We start from the raw sequence: 24419 nt of genomic DNA, 5'->3' as shown, positions 1-24419 counted from the left end.
ATACAAATACAATGGACCCCTTCACAAAAATAGACTATAGATAGTCTATTTTTGACCAGTTATAGTTTAAACGTCAAGAGCTCACTCAGCAGTGTCGATCGATGTTCAACAACCCTAATTCGTGTGAACTGCACAAGAAAACCGGTTTAAATAGGTGGCGATGTATAGGCCTATGACTCGTCAGGTGTGACCCCATGAGTTCACATCCCTGATACTGCATGTCAACGCAAGACTTGGTTGAAAGGGGAGTGTTTAGGCTTTGTGGGTGTTATTGTGTAAGAACCAGCTCGACACGGTCGTGATCTGCAAACGAAACAAAGGATGATAAATTTGAATAGAGCAATGCTTTAGATCCAATTGAATTCCTGGGAATAACCAAAAATTCCTACTGATCTATTTTATGGTCCATCTGGTTTGATGTTAGAAAATGGGCGTGTCCGCAAGGATGGAAATACATTTTATTAGCCACCCAATCTCGCCGTTGATATAATTTTGACTATGATTTGGATTTACACAGTAAACTCCATTATGGCCCTTGTTCGTGGACTGATTGTCAGATCAAATATTTGTCCTTGAGTTTTAATTATAGCCTTCATGTTCTCCACTAACTGGTGCGCAACGTCTCCTGATTGAGCCTGGATACACGGCTGGTCTCAGATCCATTCTTCTGACACTCTGCGGTAGTAAGAAACCGCTTTAACGGATCACAATGTGACACATTCTCCCCAAGCTACTCCGACAAACTATAAAACGTGTGAGCGTCGTATCCTGTGGTGACAGGTCTACTTGGTTCACCAAGGGGTGGATATGTCCGTCAGGTCTGTCAGCTTGGCTTCACACTGTGGATTACAAGCATGAGCGTAACGGTTGGCAATGGACTAATGTTGCAGCGAAAAGGGGAGATAAAACGTATGCTTGACCATAGGAACTGGCAGCCGTTTCGACTCGTCAGAGGAGCTAAGCCTTTGGCGCTAATGCTGGGGGGAGGAGGCTGTCGTAGTGCGTTGCCAGCATAAGGGACAGCCTGCCCACTAGCGGTCACATTAGTGCCAACACTCATCAGCCCCAACACCCCTATCCCTGTCACCGCCCCTGTGGGACACACTATGCAAATTCTTTGCAAAAAAGAAGTATGCCACCATCTCCTTACATGGCTGTTGTTTTTGTGCTGGAGGTGTTGTGTCTTTATATAAACGACAACTTGAATTACATCACTCGTTAGGTTGTGGAGCAAGACTTCCTCTATGACACGGTGGGTCACATGGTCCTTCTCACACTGGTTGTTGTGACTGTGAGTGAGTGAGTGTCTTGTCTGCATGATAGGAAGCATTGTGGACCCAGCTAAATGCATCAGTGCTTGCTGATGCAGTTCTGCAAAACCATGCAGAAATGAACAAGCGCGTCCTGTCTGCATGGTGCCGTCAGCATCCAGCCAGAATCCAACCCCAAATGACCCATCAAGCTCGCCTGCCATGTGGCTTTTCCCATTTCCTATAGCAATGCCAAAAGCAGTTTTAGTGCAAGCCATCATCATTTAAAATAACAAAGTGTCATGAAATGCATAAATACAGGCATCGTGATTCAAATATGATTAGCCTACTTTGTAAATTGGACAGATGACTTACATATTTGGCAAAAAGGAATTACTGCAGAGGGTTGGCAGAGCATGCAAAGTGCTCAGATTTGAATCCACATGTCCTCTCTGGGGAGTTCATGCCATCCACAGCTTTTGGTGGGGGGGGGGGGGGGGGGGGGGGGGTTCAGTGAGGCAGAAACCCACTTGGCGTTGGCGTATGCAGCTGTATTGCAGGCAGAACTCCGGGCTATGTCAATGCTAGCAGATCTGCTCTTTTGTTGGCTTCATTTCGTAAAGTGGTGAGAGCACATTAAGATACAGGGCTTTGTGAGTGTTTTTTCAGATGCAAAGCAAAATTTTACCCAGAATGAGCCATAATGATGCTATGCGCATCGTGTGGACCTCTACAGCACCAGAGACAGAAGAGGATGTTCGCTGGTGTATTTAAGCAAAAGTTACATACCCTGCCTTATTTTGATGTTTACACCACTATTCCTTCCAATCAAAATTTACATTTTAAGTAAAAATATACAATTATAATAACATATAAAAATAATAATATTGGCCTATTTAAAAAAAAATGGACGGTACAAATTTGAGTTCAGCGGTTTGTTTTTTATCACTCGTTTGCACCACACCAAGTTGAAGTAATAGATTATCCTGGTTTAGGGATTGGATTCTGCCATGACAAATATTAAGACTTCACGCTGTGAATTCGTTTTATTTCCCGTGGCTTTTAATTTGAAAAGAGTGAACGAGAGGGGATTTATTTCCCCTAGCTTCACGCAGGATAGCTGAAAACGCGCAACTCTACATTAACTGTTTAGTTGTCCGTAAGATTAGATCCAAGCGTTTCGGTACACGGAAGATACGATGACAGTGTACTTATTCAGCTATTGCCTACTGGAAGAAGGAGATAGGTTAGCAGTGGGCTAATTGCAGCCTTGACAAAGCTAGGGTAAGTAGATCTTAAGGATTCATCCCCTCCCCAATTACCTTTATTGAAATTTTTTTTTAACCTTGATTTAAAAAGTATACATATATCAGTAGGTAAACCATGTACCCAGCCTTGTATTTGGACCTAGTCTTTCATGGGACATGCGAATAATGCACCAATGAAAGATTCTCATCATCAGTGCGTTGTGTAAACAGACCAGCCCACTATGAGCTTATAGTGGGAGTTGCGTCTTAAGTGGCACGTATGCACCACTTGGACTGGAGTGTTTTTCCCGATTACGATTAAATGCCTGAGATCCTTAATACACTTCTGGTACACAACACGACTTGATTCGGACCCTAACCCATCTCCCCGTATTTGGGGATTACACATTTTTTAAGGATCACATTGTTTAATTGTAAAGAAAAGAGAGAAAAAAATAGATGTTGTGTGGGGAAATCTACGCTTTAAGTTACTAGTATTTGGGTCAGGGAAAATATGACAATTAACTAGCCAGTTATGTATTGCGTAATGAATGGGAATTAATAACTGAACTTGAAGATAATACACGCAGATTGATTACTTCCACCCCACGTTATGCTGTCTATTGATGTGAACATTTATCTGGCTGTGTCTGATTGGATATTCTTGGAGTGGCCTCCAAAAACTTTAAAATACTGTTTCTCTCCATTAACTCATTATTTGATGAGTATGATTACGATTATTATTGTTGATATAAGCCTGATGAATTATGTCCCACCTTTTTTTCTGGGGCATTTGAAATGTCCTGGCTCAAGTCATATTAATTATTTTTTTCAGATGAAGAAGGATTGGACATGCCGTTGCCAGGTTATGACCAACATACTTACAACATACCCCTACACAGGTGAGTGTAGATGTCCATTAGAATTTCGAAATTAACTTTAAATGTATATTATCTTTTATTATCAGCATAATGAAGGGTGATTGTAGACCAAGACACAATAACCCATTTATTAAAGCAACATACCCTAATAAAGCTACAAAATACTATCATAGAAATAACATCTCTCCACACTCCAAGATGTAAAATGCTAATTATGTCTCTTCTCTCTGCTTGGAGGAAGCCAGACATTTTGAGGCTTCACCCCAAAACCTCTTGGGAATCATTTCATGTTATGGATCATTTTCTAGGCTTGTCTGGTGAAGCAATCCTGTTGATCAAATTGTCGTCTTGCTTGTGTGTTGTGACCGTTGAAAGACAATTTGGATTACAAGCTGCTGCTGATTTGGGTGCCGAACAATGGGTAGGCTGGCATCTCTGGAATGATGCATTTTCTAGAGAGCCTCTGGTGTGATGGTCAACAAACCAAATGTCCAAATGGACAAAGTCACAAGCTATGGTGTGAGGAACAAATGAGAATTTAATAATAATGTAGTAATCCCTCCTTAACCTGATGTTTGCTTTATTTACAGATATAGCATAATAATAACTTACCATTTACAATATGGAAATTACTTGAGGGGCTACAGGAAATACAGCCATCTGGCATGGCACGAAGGGTAACTCAGCGCTTTCAAAATGAATTTGAGGGTTAAAAGGCAGTGATGCATTTCATAGTTTATTGCAGATCCTTCCTCATTATATGATGGCATTAACTGGCTGGTGACATTAATAGCTTTGAGAGAGACCCATATCAGGTAGCCCTTGGGCCTACTTAGAAGGGAGCGCTTGCATATGACCTTTCTGCAGCAACATGGTCTTGTAACTATGTTGATAAAGACTGGTGAAAGGCTATGGAACATCTGGGGTTAAATGTTGAGGAGCATAGTATGCTATATGCTAACTGACATGCGAGGCGGGACTCCTTGTATGTGCCAACTTGAGAGGTTGTTGTAATGCTGGTGTTGTCCAGCAAGGGTCAGAGATGAGCATGCAGCTGTTGGCCTCAGAAATAGCATTGGAAATATATATAATGTGGCAGTGCACCTGCTTTGTTGATAAGATTGCTAAAGAGTATTGCATGTACAGTCTATTTTGTTTCTCTTAAATCAATGTTCCAAAAAGTAACTGGAGTGGAAACCCAAGTATGTTTAAGTAAATCTTAAACATGTCATTTAATCCAAGACACTGCACCTTTAAGACATTTCTGGGACTTGGTGGGGGGGGGGGGGGGGGGGGGCGCATAGGAAATGCAGTTATACAATACGTGTTTTAATTTTCAATTAAGCTTTTTAGGGGAACATAGGGATTCCATTTATATTTGTTTTATTCCTAGAACTAAATACATTAATAGCAATAGAGCTTTCCGAGTATTAACTTATCACACTAAACACACTAAAGTCTTCAACAGAAGTGCTTTATTTTGCGTATGTAGAGTGGGTTGTGAGTTGAGGACGACCTATATATCCCTTAGTGTCACAGGATTGGCCCCTGCTGTGATATTAGAGCAACCACTGTTCTGTTTTTGTAGGAGATAACGTAATGTAAGCCATGCTTTATCACTGCAGGGTTGGGCTGAGGCACAGTGGCCGTCATTGATTCCATCTTAAAACCTCTGACCCACAGTCAATTTAGGGTCAACTTAATCCCATGGATGGGTCCTGCCTGGATTTATCAAGTGTGTTCTATCAAGTTATTGGGATGTTTGGCTTTGGTAAAAACATGCTTTTGAATGGTGTTGATTCTATGTATAGTTTTACTTTCCAATCCAAAATTGTTCTTCTGCAAATGTAACAAATATTCACTTGCGTCATGGTTACTGTTCATAAAGTTGTGGTTCTTCAAACATTTTATCTTATTTATGATCAGGGAAGGAGAAAAAAGCTTTTAAGGAACTATTACCAGTCATTGTAGTTCAATGTGGAACTGGCGAAGCACTGCTATATAGAGATTATTTGAACTCAAATTAAAACACTGACATGTAAGCTTTCACAGTCATTCCATTTTCAATGCCAGGATGTTGCACCATAACATGTACCATTTAATGTTACTCGGCTTTTGCACTTGTGTAGTTTTAGTGTGTTTGAGTGTATGGCAGGATTAACTTGGACGTCAAGGTTAATAAAAGAAAGGTGTCAATAATGAACAATTACAAAAAATAAAACAGATACATACACAACATATTTTCAGTAATTGAAATGTTATTTTTCTTAATTATTATTTATAAAATACATAAGATAAAAACATAGCTCTTTCTCATGATCGTTTCTCAATGATACATATGAACATCATACATTTATGTAAATGATCAAATGTTTGTTATTTTGCTGTAAACAATCATTAACAATGTTAATAACCAATGAACATAACATAACCAACAGACAAAACCCCTTTTGTTGTTCTAAACATTTTCTCAGAACAGCAAACTTCTGGTGGTCATCGTTGCAGATAAAAGAGGAAGTACAGACAAAATGGATGAAGGAAGTAGCTTAAAATAAGGAAGCCTTAAAACAATCCCCCTTTAAACAATTCCACAGCACTTTATAAACTGCATAACTCGCTATGAGTTGCAGTATTACAGTGTTTTTTCAGAAACTGGAAATGTTTGTCACATTTCAGGAATAAAGATTTTTCAATTCATATTTTCAGTAAAGGCTATTTGTTATGCAACAGAATGCAAAGTGACCTATTCACATCCTGTTCTGGTGGATGACAGTTAAGTGCAACAGTTAAGGACTGAAAGTGCACTACAAAGGAGTACCAGTGTCTGACAAGAAAGAACATAGTAAGTGAAGCAAACATTTTGGATTGTATTTATCTTATCTACGTCTGTTTAGTATACGTTAACTACAGTTCATTTAAAGTGTATGAATAACTGCAAGCAAAATAAGTGAAGTTATTTTAAATGTGGCAGTTATACATTTTATGACATTAATTTAGAATTCATTGTTCTTTAAACCTTTACTTATGAAAGTTTTTCTTACAAGGATTTTGCATTGGCTATTGCTTGGTTTTGGTCATGTTTTTAGTTCTCCAAACATAAAAAACATATTTGTTTTATATCTGCACTCATTCAGATTTAATATTCATTAACTTTTGGCCCAATATGGTTGAAACGTTAAGATATGTTCTTGTTAACTTTAAAAGACGCAAAATAGTACTTGTGTATGGGGTTACATCTTACTCTCTTCTTCAATGGAGCTTACATTACACTTCCTAAAACATGTTTAGTTCTAGATTAACGTTAATGTATCCTCTTAGAAAATACAAAAAATGATGCTTTGAGAAAATAAAATATGTATTTTCACTATTAGTTTCAGTGCTACACAATTATGTTAATTAAATATAGTCCTCAATATAGCCAACTGAAATAACAACCTAAATTCCACAAAAAAACGTTTTAATGAACATTACGTTATTGTATTATCTTATGAATATAGAATGGCGATTTATTAATTTACTGATTTATATGATGATCTAATATAATCTAATATTGTGCAATATGGATTGTGCTTGAATATAGAACACTTATTCAATATGCATTTGAAGTTGCAGTTATTAAGTGTTTAGAAATAGTTTAAGGCAAAGTGTTCCAATGAATGTATATTATACAATTTATACAATATTATACAAGTTATACTCAATTAAGGAATATTATACTAAGTTACACTCAATTAAGGTATCTTATGCTAGGTTACATTCAATTAAGGCATATTATAATAGGATACAAACATATTCTACACACATAAAGTGCTTTTACCTATGTGCAATACATAGTTATTATGAAGTGTCATTTTCATAACAGAAATAATTGTGTCAGTAGCTTCAGTATCAAGAATATATTTTTGTGAAGCGTATATTTTGAGTTGCGGTCTTAGTTAGAGTTGCCAGTTTCTACATTATATTAATAGTTAAATAATTCCATGGCTTTCCTGTTGTGGTAGATGCTGAAATATCATAATCCATGATATTGTTTTGTTTACCATATTTTGTTTCAGAATCCATATCAATAAGGTACAGTGAAAGCAGAGGGAGTAGTATCAGGGCAGACTAGTGAGGGGAAACCGGTAGTTGTTGTCACTACCATTGTTTTGTTGTGTTGCTGATTCATGAAGCAAATGAAAATGTCTATATTAGGTTGTTTTTGTTTTCTTCTCACCTAGTTATAAGAACATGTGACTCATGTTTTAAGACTTGATGTGGTGACCCAGGTGCATTGTTGATGGTTTTGGCTTATGTTACTAAGTGTAAAAGAAATTAAGTCATGGCTCCATGTCGCTATCAACCCTAAACGTTAATCTCTGCTGTGGGATGCACAGGACATTAGGAGTTTATTTTTAACCAAATGATTGAATGATACATTATGAATTACTGTCCCTCAGAAAGAGAAGGGTGCATGTAGATTCAGGATTTGACTGTGTTTTTATCTAACACTGTTTGGCAATTAATAGAGCTGATGCCCCTTTGGCGGGCAATGGAAGCTAATACATATTGATTGTATGTAAATCCAATGAAAATAAATATGAATACTAATGCACCAGAATGTCTCCCTTGCTTGATAAAAATAGCATGTAGAAATTACCAAACAATGGAAGTGTCTTTACACAAAATTAAATGAGGACCAGTGAAGAAACATAAATCATAATTTAATTTTTAATTTTTTTAACTAGTCTTGTCTAAACTGGTCTTCCAATAACTTAAACCTTATGTAAACCTTTGAGCCAACCAAGTATTCCACAATGTCTGGGAGTACGGCTTGTGATGTCCCTTGGCCCGCTGAATCAAATCGCTGGATGTTAACTTGAAATGACATGTCCTATTTTCATTCCACTTGATAGGTCAAAGGCAATTTATCGAGTGGAGTCCATTGAAAACAGCTAAAAGGTACAGTAAGAATTTCAATTGTATCATGTCGATCTTTACAATTGTTTTCGTAAGGGAAAATAGATTTTGGATCCTTATTAAGCTTTATCAGTCTATAGCTTGTCAACATGCTGTTCTGTACATATCTGTACCATTCCCTTCATTGCTCGTTTTCAGGTCGGTCAGATAGATAGCTTCATTAGATGTATCTGTTATTTAGTTAAAAGTGATCTATTATACAAGCCGGTGTGAGTGTGATTAGCCCTAACAAGCTGTTTTGAAAATCAGCCTCTTCTGACATCACAAGTTGTCTTGTCCACCTAGATGTTTGTTAGATAGAAGAGCAACGTTTGCAACAGTCCACCGGGTAGGCTGATAGACTGATCTATCCAGCACACATCTAGGCGGACCCGACCACTTGTGATGTCAGAATAGGCCGATTTTCAAAACGGCTTGTAAAGGCTAATCACACTCACACCCGGTGGTATAATATGTCACCTCTTACGGTTATCAGTCGAACGCTTGTCAACATGCTGTTCTGTAGATATCGGTACCATTCCCTTCGTTGCTCGTTGTCAGGCGGGTCAAATAGATGGCGTCATTAGATGCATCTGTTTATTTAGTTCGACGACATCTTTGTCCAGTCATGGTAGGTTTGTTAAATAGACAGAATCATTCGATGCGTCCGTGACAACATCTTTATCCAATCACGGTACAGGAGGGATTCGGGAACTACGTCCATCGCCAAAATGGCCGACAACGTGAGCTCCCTGCCCTTCTTCTACGGCAACATCACCCGGGAGGAGGCGGAGGACTACCTGCGGCAGGGCGGCATGTCCAACGGCTCCTACCTCCTGAGGCAGAGCCGCAACTACCTGGGGGGCTTCGCGCTCTCCGTGTCCCACATGCACAAGTGCTACCACTACACCATCGAGCAGGAGATGGGCAACACGTACGCCATCATCGGGGGCAAGAGCCACCGGGGCCCTGTGGACGTCATCGACTACCACTCCCAGGAGATGGACGGCCTGGTGTGCCTGCTGAAGAAGCCCTGCAACCGGCCCAAGAACATGCAGCCCAAGGTGGGGCCCTTCGAGGACCTCAAGGAGAAGCTGATCCGCGAGTACATCCGGCAGACCTGGAACCTTTCGGTGGGTCTATCGGCGGAACTTGGCTCCTAACCACTGATACAGGATTTTTTGCTTTTGAGTTTTTTAAGTCATTTGTCCGGCAGTCATGCTTTTCTGTTGATTTGTTATTTGTTTCATAACAATGAAGTTATGTTTGCATCTTTGTTTCACAGGAGACGGAGCTGGAACAAGCCATCATCAGCCAGAGGCCTCAGCTGGAGAAGCTCATCGCCAGCACGGCCCATGAGAAGATGCCCTGGTTCCACGGCAAGATCAACCGGGAAGACTCTGAGCCCCGGCTGCAGAACGGACCCCGCGTCAACGGAAGATTCCTGTAGGTTGTTGGGCAGTCTAGCATCCACCTGCCCTCATTGGTCGACCACGTTGTCACTCAATGTACACGAAGTGTGGTGAATCCCAGTGTTTTAAATAGGCTGTTGGTAGGATTCAGGAGTTGCATAGCAAGGGATCAGTAGATAGTGGAAGAGGGGATGATTTTTTAATTAAACAGAAAATTTCACTCACTTAAAGCTGTAATTTCTCACAAATTACACTAAAATAATCGCTTTTTTTTAATCTTACACTGGCAAAATCTAACACATCCTAACAGCATGAAAGGTTATATAATGCCTCCCTGGGTAACACAATGATAAACATTCAACTACAAATACTACTACTAGCTAAACCTTCCTCCTCTCCTCCTCCCTTAGAAACATTGCCTTTTCACTCAGCCGTGTGTTTTATCAGATGGCGGGAGCATTCTTCACTTTTAGTAAATGAACTGAAGGCTGAGACGTACGTGATTGGTCTCAGACGAGTAGACGCAGGAGTGGGCTGTGGTTTCCGCTGTAACTTCCTGAACTAGCCAGAGGCCTAGCGGGTAGACAGTATATGGTGGGGCGAATGCTGTGTACACATGGGAGAGCAGATATACAGTCCGTATAGGCGCTGTATACTTGTATCTATAGTATATTGAGCATTTTTAGCAACATATTTAATAAAGTATTATATTTATATATATATATTTATGGATGATATGATAATTTATATATTATATTATATATTTGTATATATATATTGCTAAAAATTCAAAATATACTATAGATACATGTATACAGAGCCTATACAGACATATGTATATCTGCTCTCCCATGTGTACCCTCTAGGTGTGTTTAGTGTGTGTGTATAGTGTGTATATACATATGTATATATATATCTCCACTGAGGTCTTTCTCCCTTTCCTTCTGTAGAATCCGTCAGAAGGATGACAATTCGTACGCCTTGTGCCTGTTACATGAAGGACAGGCCATGCACTATCGCATCGCAAGAGACTCCTCTGGCAAACTCTCCATACCAGAAGGCCGGAAATTTGACACACTGTGGCAGGTAGGCATGCAACGTTCAGGGTCTTGCACACACTGCACCAACTCACGCCAACACTCGACCTCCATCGACACCTTGATCCAATCGTGCCAAGATGCACTGTCAGATGTGGAGATACTCTGTCAGATACATAATGGTAAACAACAGTGGGAAAAGCAAAAAATATCCAATGTGGGAAACATTGGATATTTTTTGCTTTTCCCACTGTTGTTTACCATTATGTACTGGAACATGTGCTTCAGCTCTGGTTTTAGGTTTCCACTGTCAACTAAAGCATGCCAATGCCGGATTTAGCCACCTTTGGACGCAATTGGACAGACCTGCAACCAATCATAGCAATAAAACCACATCAGTGTGCCACATCAGCGGCAGCCATCTTGGGTGGTTTATAAAAATGGCTGTCTAGAGTTGATTCCTTCTCTGATTCAATGGTATGAAATTTATGGAATCAATACCAAATGAAACTGACACAAAAATACCTTGTATTTCCATGGTCTTTGACACCCCGTATGAAATAATCTGAACAAAGGAATCAAACACAGATTGGATATGTATATGCTTTTAATGTTAGAATAAGCAATTTGGAGAAACTGGAGAGAATTAGCTAGATTATGATATGATTCAACAGAAAAAGTCCCAAACCCCCTTCAGGTCACCCTCCAAAGCCCCGCCCAAAAACATGATTAGCTCGCTAGCTTAGGCAAAAAGCAATAGCCTTGTTGAAGACTCCATCGATCATAGGGGCAGAAGGAAATGGAAGGGCTTATTACAGGCCTGCAACCGCCAAAATAAATACCCTAAATAAAAAATTTAAAACGAAAAAGTTTCTTATTACCACAGTTTGAACTCTATTCCATTTCCGTTTATTTTTTGGAATCAATTCTCAGAATTGAGGTTGGTTCCCATCCCTTGTTCTTGGCCATAAAATAAAAACAATTTAAATTGAAAGGAAAAACTCCTCCCCTTCTGCAATCAAGTGTGGCTTACCAGTAAATGCTTTAAATATTTAGGTTCCTCTTCAAGTACTTTATGTCGCTTTTGTAACATTTTAAGATTCATCACAAATAGTATTTAAAAAAAAAATTCTAGTCAGCATCAACAAAAAGTTGCTCTGAATGGTCCCCAATGCGTTGGTATCCATTTGACAATTTTTTTTCAAATGGTATTTTACCATTAAACACAAGTCATATTTAGAGGTCTTGTGATTAGAGCCTTAATATCAGAATATGTGTTACAGCAATTAGGCTTTCTATTAATTACTTCCTAATGTTAATTTTTTTTCTTCCAAAGATATGATTATAAAGATATACTATATAGACTAGTACAACAATAAATTGTCTATAATGGTGCTGTAGTGAATGTTTACCAGGCCACAGCTCTAAATTCTTTATTAGGGGTCCGAGCAGTGAAGCTGCTTGGCCCCTATTGTTTCTGTAACGTTTTTTTTCCCCCTCAAATTCTGTAAAAGTCATACTGAAGCCTATACCGTAAGTCGAAAACTCTTGAAATGTTCAGGTATGGTTACCAATAACCCCCAACTACCCACGTCTTATGCACTAAAAATGATTAATTAATTAAGCCTCACAAAAATCATCAAACAGAATTTGTTTTATTTAGTTCCATTTGAGAAAAATTGACCAATAAAGTTGGAGCAGTTAGCCCATTTTTCTTATATGACCATTTTGTTATTGTATAAAAAAACATATGACTCAAAATTCTTTCATCATATTAATCTCTAAAATCAGATGCATCTTTTTCACTCTGGTCTTCTGCTCTAAAAATGTTTACTTTTCCCACAATTTCATAGAAAAGCCAAACGTCCACAGTCTCAAACCATTTTGCCTATATGACCATTTTGTTATTGTATAACTACGGCTATCATTAGGTGGACACCATTAACAGTGCAAATTTTCAGATCTGTACTATTTTAAGAAAGCCCTTAATTCTCTTGTGAAATGTGTGCTTGGAGTTTTCTTGAGGTTGTGCGCTTATCAATTGACATTTTCAAAATGTGAATGAGGGTTGGTGCAGTTCAGGAATGTCAGTGGCTCAACGGGATAATGCTGTGTACTGGTGATCCTTAGGTTGAGAGTTCTAATCATGATTAGAGCATTATGAACAAGCTGAACATAACATTCTGTCATTGCCACTCATTAAAGAAACACAGCACCTGAAATTCAACAGGCAATCAACATTCCGGCTCATTAGTTTCCAAGAATCCGACTGCCAAGACACAGTATGGCATTAAGGGGAACTTCTTCGTTAACCATTTTTCCTTCATAATTAACTCTGTCATACTTATATTACTTCCGTTAGTGTTCTTGACTACAAATGTTTAATTTCCCCAGAATTTCAAATATTTTTAAGGTATATGCTTTGAAGAAAGCCCTTAATTCACTTGAGAAATGTGTGCTTGGAGTTTTCTGGATGTTTTGTGCTTATCAATAGACATTTTGACCATGTGAAAGACGCTGCAGTTCAGGTTTATAAGTGGAACATCTTTCCTTAAATATGACAATTATATGTTATATTTATATGTCTTCCATTAGTGTGTTCTTGACTTTTAATTTTGCTCTGACCCCGTTAATCACCGCTTGCGGTTATATTTATAAATTTTCTTGTTTAAAAGGTCAAATTTAAATGAGACATATTTCAATAATAAAACAATACCAATAGACGATAATGCTCAAGCTTCGACGGTGCATAATGCTCTCACTGATGTGAACTCTGTCCACAGCTGGTGGAGCACTATTCCTACAAACCAGATGGCCTGCTGTGTGTCCTGACCCAGCCCTGTTCACGAGGGGACGGAGACTTTGGTAAATACACATGGGGATATATGTGAAAATATAGATACCCTGAATCAAGAAACACTACAATTTATCTTGGTCGTTTCTGTCTAAGGCACATGGACATTGTAAGTGCTTGGTTCTTGTTTCTATATATATCTTTACTGTCAGCGATATATTTTTGTTTCCCTTTCTTCTGACAAATGTACTGACTGTAAGTCGTACTTATAGATAAAAGCGTCTGCTAAATGCCCTAAATGTAAAGGTAAATGTATAATATATGTATGTATAATGTATATATATTATATATATATCCAGAAATATAATCAATCAAATATCTTAACATTTACAGGTAATATACCACCGTCTCTGCCACAAGATCACCCTGTAAGTAAACACAGCGCAACACAATGTACACAATGGATTATGTGTGTGTTTAAAACCGGGGCAAACTAAGCCATTGCATGAGTAAGAAACGGCCTTCCAAATAAGTGTTGAAAGTGTAAGTAAGAAGCAGAGAGCGTGTTGGGGGGAGAAACACCACACGACTGTCCCCTGAGGGGTGCCAGTGTGTGACATGAGTGTTGTGTGTTATTTCACCAACAGTGGTGGGGGCGGGCAGATAGCCTGACAGGAAGTGGTAGTGGGAGTAGCACCTTCACATCTGGAGCTCCTCTGCATGAAGTTGTAAACAATGAACATTGTCCCCGGCCTTATACTTGAAAAAGTGGGATCTCTTTGGTATCAGGTGTTATCCCTGTCGATTGATCCCAAAATCGACTTGGAGTTAATATCAAGTCAAACCAAGTTCTCAATTAAATGTAAATGTGAAAATATGCATTTAATCATGTAATGAACAAAGCTGCAAAACGCTATGAGGTAGAGGAGGATTTATGGGTGGATTAATGGTCTCAGGAAGATAAAGAAACAATTGGTTTTGTCAACTGCTGAATCAGCGCATACATTTTAGTGACTGTTTGTTGTTCAAAAGATGTACACATTAAAGACTTCTCTTGGTAACCACAACCTGTATAATAACATCCAAAGGTTAGCCTAATCTTCTGTGAACATCTGCTACTCAGGGAGGGGCAACCGGTGGATTTTTCTCCAGACTCAAACATTACTCTGTTCCCATACCTGGGCGGAAAAAGGTGCGTCAACACGACTGTCGTATTACAATTGTGCGCAAACGTCAAAAAAGAAAAAGAGTAACACAAAGTGTTACTCTTTAAACTAATCCCACTTGCAGACTTTCTTGGCTCTTCTTGTATTTATGCTGAATAGACTACTTGTATCAGTAAATACTGTATGAGATGGTCAGGCAGAAGTTGCGGATCACTGTTTAATTGAATAATCTCTCCCATCAGTTTGCTTGAAGTTCATTGTTTTGAATTGATAATGTCACAAAATGTAAAGATTTGAGGAAAAATAGATTCAACGATCTGTTGGCACTTTGTTTGTCTTATATTTGTTTTTCTGTCATTTTGACACTTTATCAATATCTTTGATACGCTGACAGATTTGGGGAGGATCGCGCCACATCACAACAGACAATCTTAATCCTTACGAAGCTAACATACCTCATTATGCATCGAGCAAAGGTAAATAGTGTGCCTCATTCCTTTCTTAAACACTTCAAGTGAAATACTTAAATTCTAGATTTAATAACTAAATTGTTTATATCATAATAATAAAGATAATAATAATAAGAATATAATTATTAATTATATTTTATTAATAATTAATAATTATTATTAATAATTATTATTTTATAGTAATATAATATAATTGAGCTTGGCAGCTAAAGGACCAATCGGCTGCTAACATCCCCCCCCCCCCGTGTGTGTGTGTGTGTGTGGGTCCAGAGGCCATGCCTATGGACACAGAGGTGTACGAGAGCCCCTACGCAGACCCTGATGAGCTGAGGAGCTCGGTGGTGCAGCGGGAACACCTCATCCTGGAGGACGGAGAGCTGGGCTCCGGGAACTTTGGCACCGTCCTGAAGGGCACCTACAAGATGAGGAAGTGTGTAGTCGCATCTCTCTCCTTCTCTCTCACTCACTCGCTCGCTCACTCACTCACTCACTCACTCACTCACTCACTCACTCACTCACTCACCCATTCTCTCTCTGACTCTCTCTCGCTCTCGCTCACTCACTCACACAGATTTATATAGCAATTTTATATTCAAAACACAAATACAATAGTAAACATTATCAAATATCAAATATAAAGACACATTAAAGCATTCAACCTTCTCCTGGCTTCACTAAAGCCTCCGTAACCAATATCATTTGTCAGAATCAATTTGTTGGGCAGATTCCTCCTAAGAGCATTTCACCTGAAAAGTAGGCGTCTACTCACGTCTTTCCTTTTTTCCCCCGGCAAAACCGGCCCAGTCCAAATCTCATAAATCTAAACAGCCCACCGACTATGCTACGCAACGGAGAGATGTCAGGAACATTCCCATTGTACAAGTAAACCTACAACCTGTTAACCTGGGATACAACGCATCATCCCTTCCACCTCCTGACTCCCTTGCTCCACCGCTCCAGGGCCCAGAAGCAGGTCGCGGTAAAGATCCTGAAGAACAGCGACAACGACGGGGCGATGCGTGAGGAGATGCTGCGGGAGGCCAACCTCATGCAGCAGCTTGACAACCCCTACATCGTCCGCATGATCGGCATCTGCGAGTCGGAGAACCTCATGCTGGTCATGGAGCTGGCTGACCTGGGCCCGCTCAACAAGTTCCTCCAGAAGAACAGGCATGTTTTCAATTCAGTTCAATTGTATTAGTACAGCCCTTAATCAACATTAAAGTTTCAAAGGGCTTAACCGGCCAAATAGTTTCCTCCCTTTGTCCCTTTCGTACACTTTTTGAGTTAAATATGGATTTGAATGTGTGTTCGCACCTCATCCTTTTACCATGGTTTAATACCCAGGGCAAGCAGGAGTGAATTGAACTTGAGTGACATATCCACAAACAAAGCCTGGACCTGATATAAGATAAGATGAGATAGATGGTACTTTATTTCTCCTCGAAAGGAAATGTGGGCTTTACAGCAGAAAGTACAGGACGGTAGTAACATTTTAAATATTAGAAATTAAAAACAAAAATTCAACAAAGAAAATACAGAAGATAAGTCCACACGCAATAGTAGTAGAGATGAAGAGTGAGAATAACAAAGGTGGGACTGAATTTGTCCTTTACAGACATTTAAGCGTGAAGAACATCACAGAGCTGGTGCACCAGGTGTCCATGGGCATGAAGTACCTGGAGGAGAACAACTTTGTCCACAGAGATCTGGCAGCCAGGAACGTGCTGCTGGTCACACAGCACTATGCAAAGATCAGTGACTTTGGCTTGTCCAAAGCGCTCACCGAGGAGGAGAATTACTATAAGGTGATTACCCTATTGTTGAAAGATGGTGTTTTTTGGCTTTGGCTTTGGCTCACATACTCAAGCCCGATACAAAGTTCTGCTAATAGTTCTAGTTCTTAACGTGTTAAGGAAGCGGTTGAGTCTTTCCGACCACCAAGTGTACGTTAACCAAAAAACAAAATCGCAAGACAGATTCGCTCCCTTGGAAATAAGTTGAAAATGTAAAACGTTCATTTGAAAAATAAGTTGAATAATAATTTACTGGGATAACTGAAAATATAGATCTTGACTGCAACTGTGTTTGTTTCTATTAAGGGCATTTGCGAAGATCACTGGTGGCTTTTCGTGTGCAATTCTTTTGCAGAATTTTGTGTACCTTATTGTTTTCTGTGTTTCTCCTTCAGTCTAAAGGTCATGGGAAGTGGCCTGTAAAGTGGTATGCACCAGAATGTATGAACTACTTGAAATTTTCTTCAAAAAGTGACGTATGGAGTTTCGGGGTCTTGATGTGGGAGGCCTTTTCATTCGGGCAAAAACCCTACAAGGTAAACACTGGTCTCTATTGAGAATCTAAACTAACTCCCTGATTGGAAGCACTTTAATACAAGTAGTATCGCGGCAACACCAGTGAAAGGTGTGCTGCTGCATTGTGGGAAACTGCTATTAATGGGAATGGGACTAATGGATGTTATGCACAGGGGATGAAAGGGAATGAAGTCATGCAGATGATTGATGGTGGCAGGCGCATGGAGCCTCCGGCCAACTGTCCAGACGAGATGTATGACCTCATGAAAAAGTGCTGGACATTCAAGTAAGAAATCAGATATTTTCTTCATTTCAGGATAACACTGATTGTAATACATTTATTCATATATTGCTTCTCAAAAGCACTTAACATGATGTAAAAGACAAAATACAGGAGTAAACACCAAAGAAAATTTAAATAGATAAATGATTAAATCATTTGAAAGCAATACAAACTGAAGAAGAAAGAGGGGGCAAGAGGTATGACGTTAGTTGTTAAAAGCCAATTAAAAAAAGTGATAGTGAATTTTAGTGATGTTTCGCTGAAACATATTATAAGAAGCGCATAACCGCTATAATTGTTTGCGTAATATGTATGTCGTTTTTTTTCTAAAGGTTTGAGGAAAGGCCTGGATTTACAGTGGTTGAGCCAAGACTAAGAGATTTCTACTATGACATTTCCCAGTGATGGTTTCATATCATCCTCTACTGTAACAAGAATAAAAAAAGGACCATGCATTGTAGAAGAGGAACTGTTAGTAACCCCGTATAAAATAAATTCCAAATGCTCATCTGTATATATGCTCTTACCTTTTATATGTAGTTTTACAGGGAAACCACGTTTGATTGCTTTGTTATGAGTCATTTGAGGCATTCAGATATGCTAATACTATGTTGGAATGCAACACTTTGGATGAACTTCGTATGAAGAAGGCTACATCTATCTTTTTCCCATAGTTGGTACGTTGATATTAAAGCGTGAATCTCAATGTATCAACTATGGGACAAATATATGTAAAGGAGATCTTATTAACTAATGCTTCCTTTCAAACTAACTAAATGTAATAAACATTAAGCATGTGCCTTTTATGTGTGTTTGAAGTTTAGAAAAGGATACAAGCCCACAGGCAAAGAGGGCCATAGGCGTGTGCTTGAAATTGTAATATAAACAGTAATTAGGACGAAAATGTGTATGCTATATATGTATATCTATAGTCAATAAATTATTCTGCCTAAAGGTAGGGTAGGCGATTTGGAGAAGCTGGCCAAAGCAGGATACATTTTGAAAGTATCCAACTGAAAATACCAACCCCTCCCTCAGGTCTCATTTATGCAATATCACACGAGAGGGAGTGCTGTTGTACTGAATATCAGCACGGCTGTGATTTGGTCATAGGTACGAGGCCGCAGCCCGGGGTCAGGCTTATTTCCTTCCCTTCGTCCTCTTCTGATGACCATTAGTAATTTAAATCAAATGTTATTTCTGGAAAAATGTCCATCTTTGCGGTGCAAGTTTGTTGCTACATACGGTTATTATGTATAGTTAATAGTCCCAGTGCTGTTATACTCTATATCAGCACTTAGGATGCCTCTCGTCCAATCTACTTACTTGGTCGGAACTAACTGTTGTATAAACAGTACCCTACAAAAACTAGCTTTAGCAATTGGTCTGCCTAGCCTTGGGCAATTCGCAGGTAGCGATGGCCAGATTTATAACAGCCCTGCCACAGATACAGGATTTTTGTATTTTATTTTGTTACTGCATTTGATTTATTGTGTATTTAATCAAATATGAAAAAAATTCTAAAATAAAATTGCCTACCCCTCCTTTAATGGGTTTTATTTACTCAGCCCTGCGGCTCCGCCCTTTATATTAATGCAGTCATTCAATATTGCTAGACATGAAATATAGGTTTACACTTGAACCCCACGTTTATCCTTAGGCATATGTTTAATATTTACAGCGATGTCTAATCAGATAGGCTATATAAATGTTAATATTCATATATAAACTCTTTAATATCTCCTACCATCGAACTTAGATGTAGCCAATTATGTTACTACTAAACTACTTCCTCGTTTGAATTTTGTTGTTATAACAAACACTTTCCAATTCAGAAATTCCAAATTGCAAGTTCTCCATAACGATGAATCACCCCAATCCCATCACCAGCTCGTTGTAATAACGTGATCACGTTTTGCTGTATCCCTGATCAACACGTTTCAAAGTACCAAGTCGTGTCGCGGGGATCAGAAAGCTTGTACGTGTTGGTGTATAACTCGTGGGGAGGTGGACCATCTTTCTACGTAGCCTGTTATTAAGGGTGTGTCTGCGGGCACACTGTTACGTGACGTACATCTCTGTGCGAGAGACCCATGGTGCCAGCTGAGCTCAACGTAGCACTCTCATGGTCGCCGCCGCCGTACACGGATTAATCTATTAGCTGTTATTGAGGGAAACGCAGCCATGGCAGCGGGCATAAAACAACGCTTCGAGAAATTTCTCAACGAGAAGAATTTAATGACGGATGTTTTGGCCAAGATTGAACAAAGAACCGGAGTCAGCAGAGTCTACATCGCGCTCGGTGAGTGTACCAAAACGATATGAAATGGAAAAAACAAGGGGGAAGAAAGTATAGGCCCACGGCGTGAGGGCGAAAGACATGCTTTGTCACACGGAAGAGACCGATTCCGACAGGAAACGGCAATTGACATGAAGCAATGAACGGTCTTAAAAAAATGACAGATGAGTTATTTATGAAGGTTTACATCGAGGCTGCTTTAAGGCTACGTATATCAGTGGCTCAATGACTTGACGATCTGCCATCATGTGTTCCAGGGATCGTCGCAGTCGTCGGGATTTACTTGGTCATCGGCTACGGAGCCTCGCTCCTGTGCAATCTCATCGGGTTTGCTTATCCAGCCTACATATCGTAAGTATGCTATGTGTTGTTGAATCAAGCAGGCCCAGTTCAGCCCTTCATTTCAACATCTTCTTTCATCACACCGCCCTCAGTTCCCAGGCCACACACGCATGCACACGCACATTGTGCTCTACTGAATGAATGATGCTTAAAAATATATGAACCTCTAATAGCCTCATAGCTGTGTTGATCGGACTTCCTGGTATAAAACAAAGGTATTCCTAACTGCATTTTTTTTATTGCAGTATCTGAACGTTGTCTAAGTTACTGAAAACACGTCCTAAATAAAATGTAATTTGATACAACAGATGTGTAGGCTATACGCCTCGCCTACTAGTGCTGCTGTTATATTAAAGTAGACGGGTCCATCGCTCTGTTCAAGATAACAACTAGGCTACTGTCGAAAGGATACGTTACTAGAAAAGGACCACACCTTATCATTCAGAGGATTTCACAAGTCTACAAAATATAGAAACATGGACATTCATCTAAGTCTCTTCGATGAACTCTTCCTCTTTCGTGACTTCTCTTTAATTTCAGGATCAAGGCCATTGAAAGTGCAACAAAGGAGGATGATACCAAATGGCTGACTTACTGGGTGGTTTATGGAGTCTTCAGTGTGGCCGAGTTCTTTGGTGATATTTTCCTCTCCTGGTTTCCATTCTACTATATGGGAAAGGTAATGGTTGCACTTACAGTTGACTTGACGTTTTTTTTTTGTACTGTGTTACTGTGTAGTTAATTGGAAGGTGCACACACACAGCACTGACACACGTCATCAGCATGTCATTTAGTGTTGAGTTGTCACCGGATTTGAGAGGTGTAGTTGCCCAGGATTCAGACACTGTTGTGAGAGAAGACTGTGCCAAATAGTACCAGTAACCATAACAATTCAAAACAATGATAGCAACCCTTGCACCACTGCCTGTATACAATAACGGGATGCTATCCATTTCTATTTCCCATAATTAAATGGAATAAGAATTTGTATAAATTGTGTCTAAGGTGATTCTCCCCCCCCCTCCCCAGTGTGCGTTCTTGGTTTGGTGCATGGCTCCCACTCCCTCCAATGGATCCGTGCTGATCTACACTCGCATCATCAGGCCCTTCTTCCTGAAGAACGAAATCAGGATTGACGACGCCATGAAGAACATCCAGGACAGGGCGACCGAGGCTGCTGACAAATTTAAGGATGAGGGTAAGCAGCCGATTGGAGCTCTCTGCTTAACTTTCCCATTTAGATCGTCAATGACTTAGCGGTTTATCTTCTTCTGCTTCTCTTTTAAACTCACTTGTCAATGGTATAGGAATATTGTATTGCCTATGGCACATAATTTGGGTTTGGGTTTGAGTTTGATATGGATGTTTCTCCCTGACCAGGATTACGCTAGAACAAGATGAATATAGTTGGGCTATTGATTGAGGTCTACAGAAGGGGGAATTATAAGTAATGAAAAGAGGCAGTCATATTCCCAGTGCATGTGATCTCAGAGGCTGAAACTTGCATTGACTGTCATATCTGTTATCTGTCTCACAGCCAAAAAAGCCACCGCAAACCTCATCTTTGAAGAGAAGAAGGCTTCCTAGAAATGGAGTTCCTATGTCCGCAGTGGAGTTTGAAGAGGTGACTGACTGTGCTACAACAAGATATATGTTGCCTTGGAGTTGTTTAAATTATACTGGAATGTAACTTTGGCCATATTTCATAAAGCACTAATGGTCAAGATATTCAAATATTTAGTAAGGTTTTTAACAAGACAATTGGGTGCGACTCATTTGAAGGCCAAAGAGTAATCTGCTATTGGAACCTGCTTCGTGAATGTCAATAAAAACCTTTCTGACTTAAGCTTCTTTCTATGACTTGCACTTTTTTCCTACCACTATTCTTTGTCCTCTCTTTTTGAATATGTTTGCATTCTTTTTTATTTATCAGATAATGGTATATAAAGGACAAATATAGGCCGTCAACAAAGTATAATGTTTGTATATTGTCTCACACATTTCCAACATAGAGCTTCAAGTTCTGAGAATAGCCTCAGTGAATGGCACCATATGCAATTAGCCCAGTCCATTTGAGCTTTTTGGTTGCAGGGCAGTCTTGCGACGCTTTCTAGAGATCTGCCTCAGTGTGGTTCACTTGTTTATATGCTGTGGTTCTGATACACTCCCACCATTGTCTGGTCGTTATTTTTTTCTGTGTTTTGCATAGTTTGGTTTGAATTTCTTCAGAAATCATAGGGGGTGAGAAATGGCAGTTAAATGTTCCCAGTCCCTCACACACTGGTCTCAATCTCTGATCCAAAGTTTTTATTTTTAAATCTCGTTGTACATCTCATCAAAGGTCCCTCATTACCTCGGCTCGTGCTTGTCCTCAGGTATTCTGTGTGGACCAATAGAAACGTTCCTTTAACCATAGCCCCTGCTGTGTGATGGATGTTGATATCTGACTTAATCTCATTGACTGGTAACTTTAATTAAGCATGACTTTCTGTGTCTCCATGTTTTCTCTCTCTGTGTTTACCATACTAGTATGATATCCTGCTTCTAAACACAGTTGTGCAAAGTAATCCGTGCATGTGCAAATAATCCTGTGTTAATCGGATCAGTTCTTCAGATCAGTTCTGCGTGAACACACTGGCTTTCGCATTTACCGTCTTGACTCTTTGGGGATCAATGGCATGAACGAAATAATCTTTACTGAGGCTCATACACTGGTCGAACTGGTTTATATATTTTAATGTTTAGCCTCTCTCTCTTGCTGCAGTTTCTACGGGGTCATCCCTATGTTCCCCAGGTCTTATGTTCCCCGGGGGCAAAGGGTTAGGGTCAGGTTTAGGGTTAGGGTTAGGGTGAGGGTTAACCCTAAACCTAACCAATCGGAGGAGAGACATTCTAACCGATCAGAGGCGAAAAAGGCGGTACTTGCCCCTACCATCCTACGAAAAAAAGATTTGCTCACAGGGTCCTATGTTCCCCGGTCACATACAAAGCGGGGAACATAGGACCCGGGGAACATAGATACGCTCCCGTTTCTACTAGCTTTCTTTTTGCATATGTGTGCACAATTTCTGGTTAGTGCAGGCGTTTTGCAGTCTTGGCTCCACGACCATCTGCTTTATGAGTTTCTAGTAAACATCTACAACGCTTCACACATGCTAATTCTCTTGGTCCTCGTCTGACAATTGCCTCCTGTGCAGCAGTTGTATCGTAGGCTGGGTTTGTTGAACTAGTCGTGTTATTCCACATGGATTGAAAACGTGCCAAGGGTGGCTCTAGCTCGTGGTATTTCAAAGCAAGTGTAATTGGTCCATGGATCTTGGTAACAAACTGAGCCAAATCTATTTTTTTTTTCTCCAGAAACAATGCAATGTATGACCATTCTTTGTTCATAAATTGCCACTAATATATATGTTGTTACTGATTAATGATGTAGAACCTAGTTATTTACCTCTTTTTTTTTTTTTAAGATTTTCACGTAGATAAATGTCTGTTATGTCACTATCACCGAATGAGGTTACAGAATGGTGATTAAATCTGGCTCACTGATGAAAGCCTTTGAACTTGCAGTTGAAGGGTTACGAACTGGGCATCAGTGACTAACTACACCGTCGGGATCTATGGGGATAAATACCGTTTATCGCCAAAGGGCACAAGCACGAAAATAAAATACAAATAAAAATTTGTTTCAAAGATTTGATCATCGATGAGTAAACCACGTTGGCTATATGTTTTCATGCAAATCATGAGGGCTTATGCAAATGAGAACACTGCTCATAAAATATACCACAAATTGAAGTTCAAGAGGTGTAAAAGCCTGTTTCACATTATTTGGCTGGTTTGTAAGTAAGCTGGCCAACGACAATGGATATACAACAAGCTAGACGCGTCGACCCACGCAGACATTTATTTACCATTTGCATCGAACTCAAATTGCAGAGCATTGTCCTACAGTGAACGGGCTTTTCCTCCTGATCCCAAAGACACCAAA

At 39.6% G+C, this 24419-nt stretch overlaps 2 protein-coding genes across 3 annotated transcripts; both read left to right on the top strand.

Moving 5' to 3' along the window:
• The first annotated feature begins 2423 nt into the window (after positions 1–2423).
• On the top strand, positions 2424–19340 carry syk (spleen tyrosine kinase). Of its 2 annotated transcripts, XM_079735010.1 has the most exons (16): positions 2424–2534; positions 3333–3399; positions 8274–8319; positions 9017–9449; positions 9602–9762; positions 10679–10814; positions 13549–13630; positions 13953–13987; positions 14683–14751; positions 15120–15201; positions 15466–15625; positions 16156–16365; positions 16814–17003; positions 17387–17527; positions 17681–17793; positions 18123–19340. In XM_079735010.1, exons 2-16 carry the CDS (start codon positions 3333–3335, stop codon positions 18193–18195), a joined length of 1998 nt encoding a protein of 665 aa, XP_079591136.1. In that variant the 5' UTR covers positions 2424–2534; the 3' UTR covers positions 18196–19340. The 2 variants fall into 2 exon arrangements, with proteins under 2 accessions (XP_079591136.1, XP_079591137.1); XM_079735011.1 differs by lacking the exons at positions 2424–2534; positions 3333–3399 and adding an exon at positions 5998–6220.
• A 497-nt stretch (positions 19341–19837) lies between these two features.
• Positions 19838–22277, top strand: reep5 (receptor accessory protein 5). The gene is made up of 5 exons (XM_079735013.1): positions 19838–20092; positions 20347–20440; positions 20972–21110; positions 21461–21629; positions 21969–22277. The coding sequence occupies exons 1-5, from the start codon at positions 19975–19977 to the stop codon at positions 22016–22018; spliced, it is 570 nt and encodes a 189-aa protein (XP_079591139.1). The 5' UTR covers positions 19838–19974; the 3' UTR covers positions 22019–22277.
• Positions 22278–24419: the final 2142 nt, after the last annotated feature.

Source organism: Pollachius pollachius (genome assembly GCF_949987615.1).
Source record: "Pollachius pollachius genome assembly, chromosome: 4".
In the NCBI taxonomy this organism is placed as follows: Eukaryota; Metazoa; Chordata; class Actinopteri; order Gadiformes; family Gadidae; genus Pollachius; species Pollachius pollachius.
This window is presented reverse-complemented; position numbering and strand designations above follow the sequence as displayed.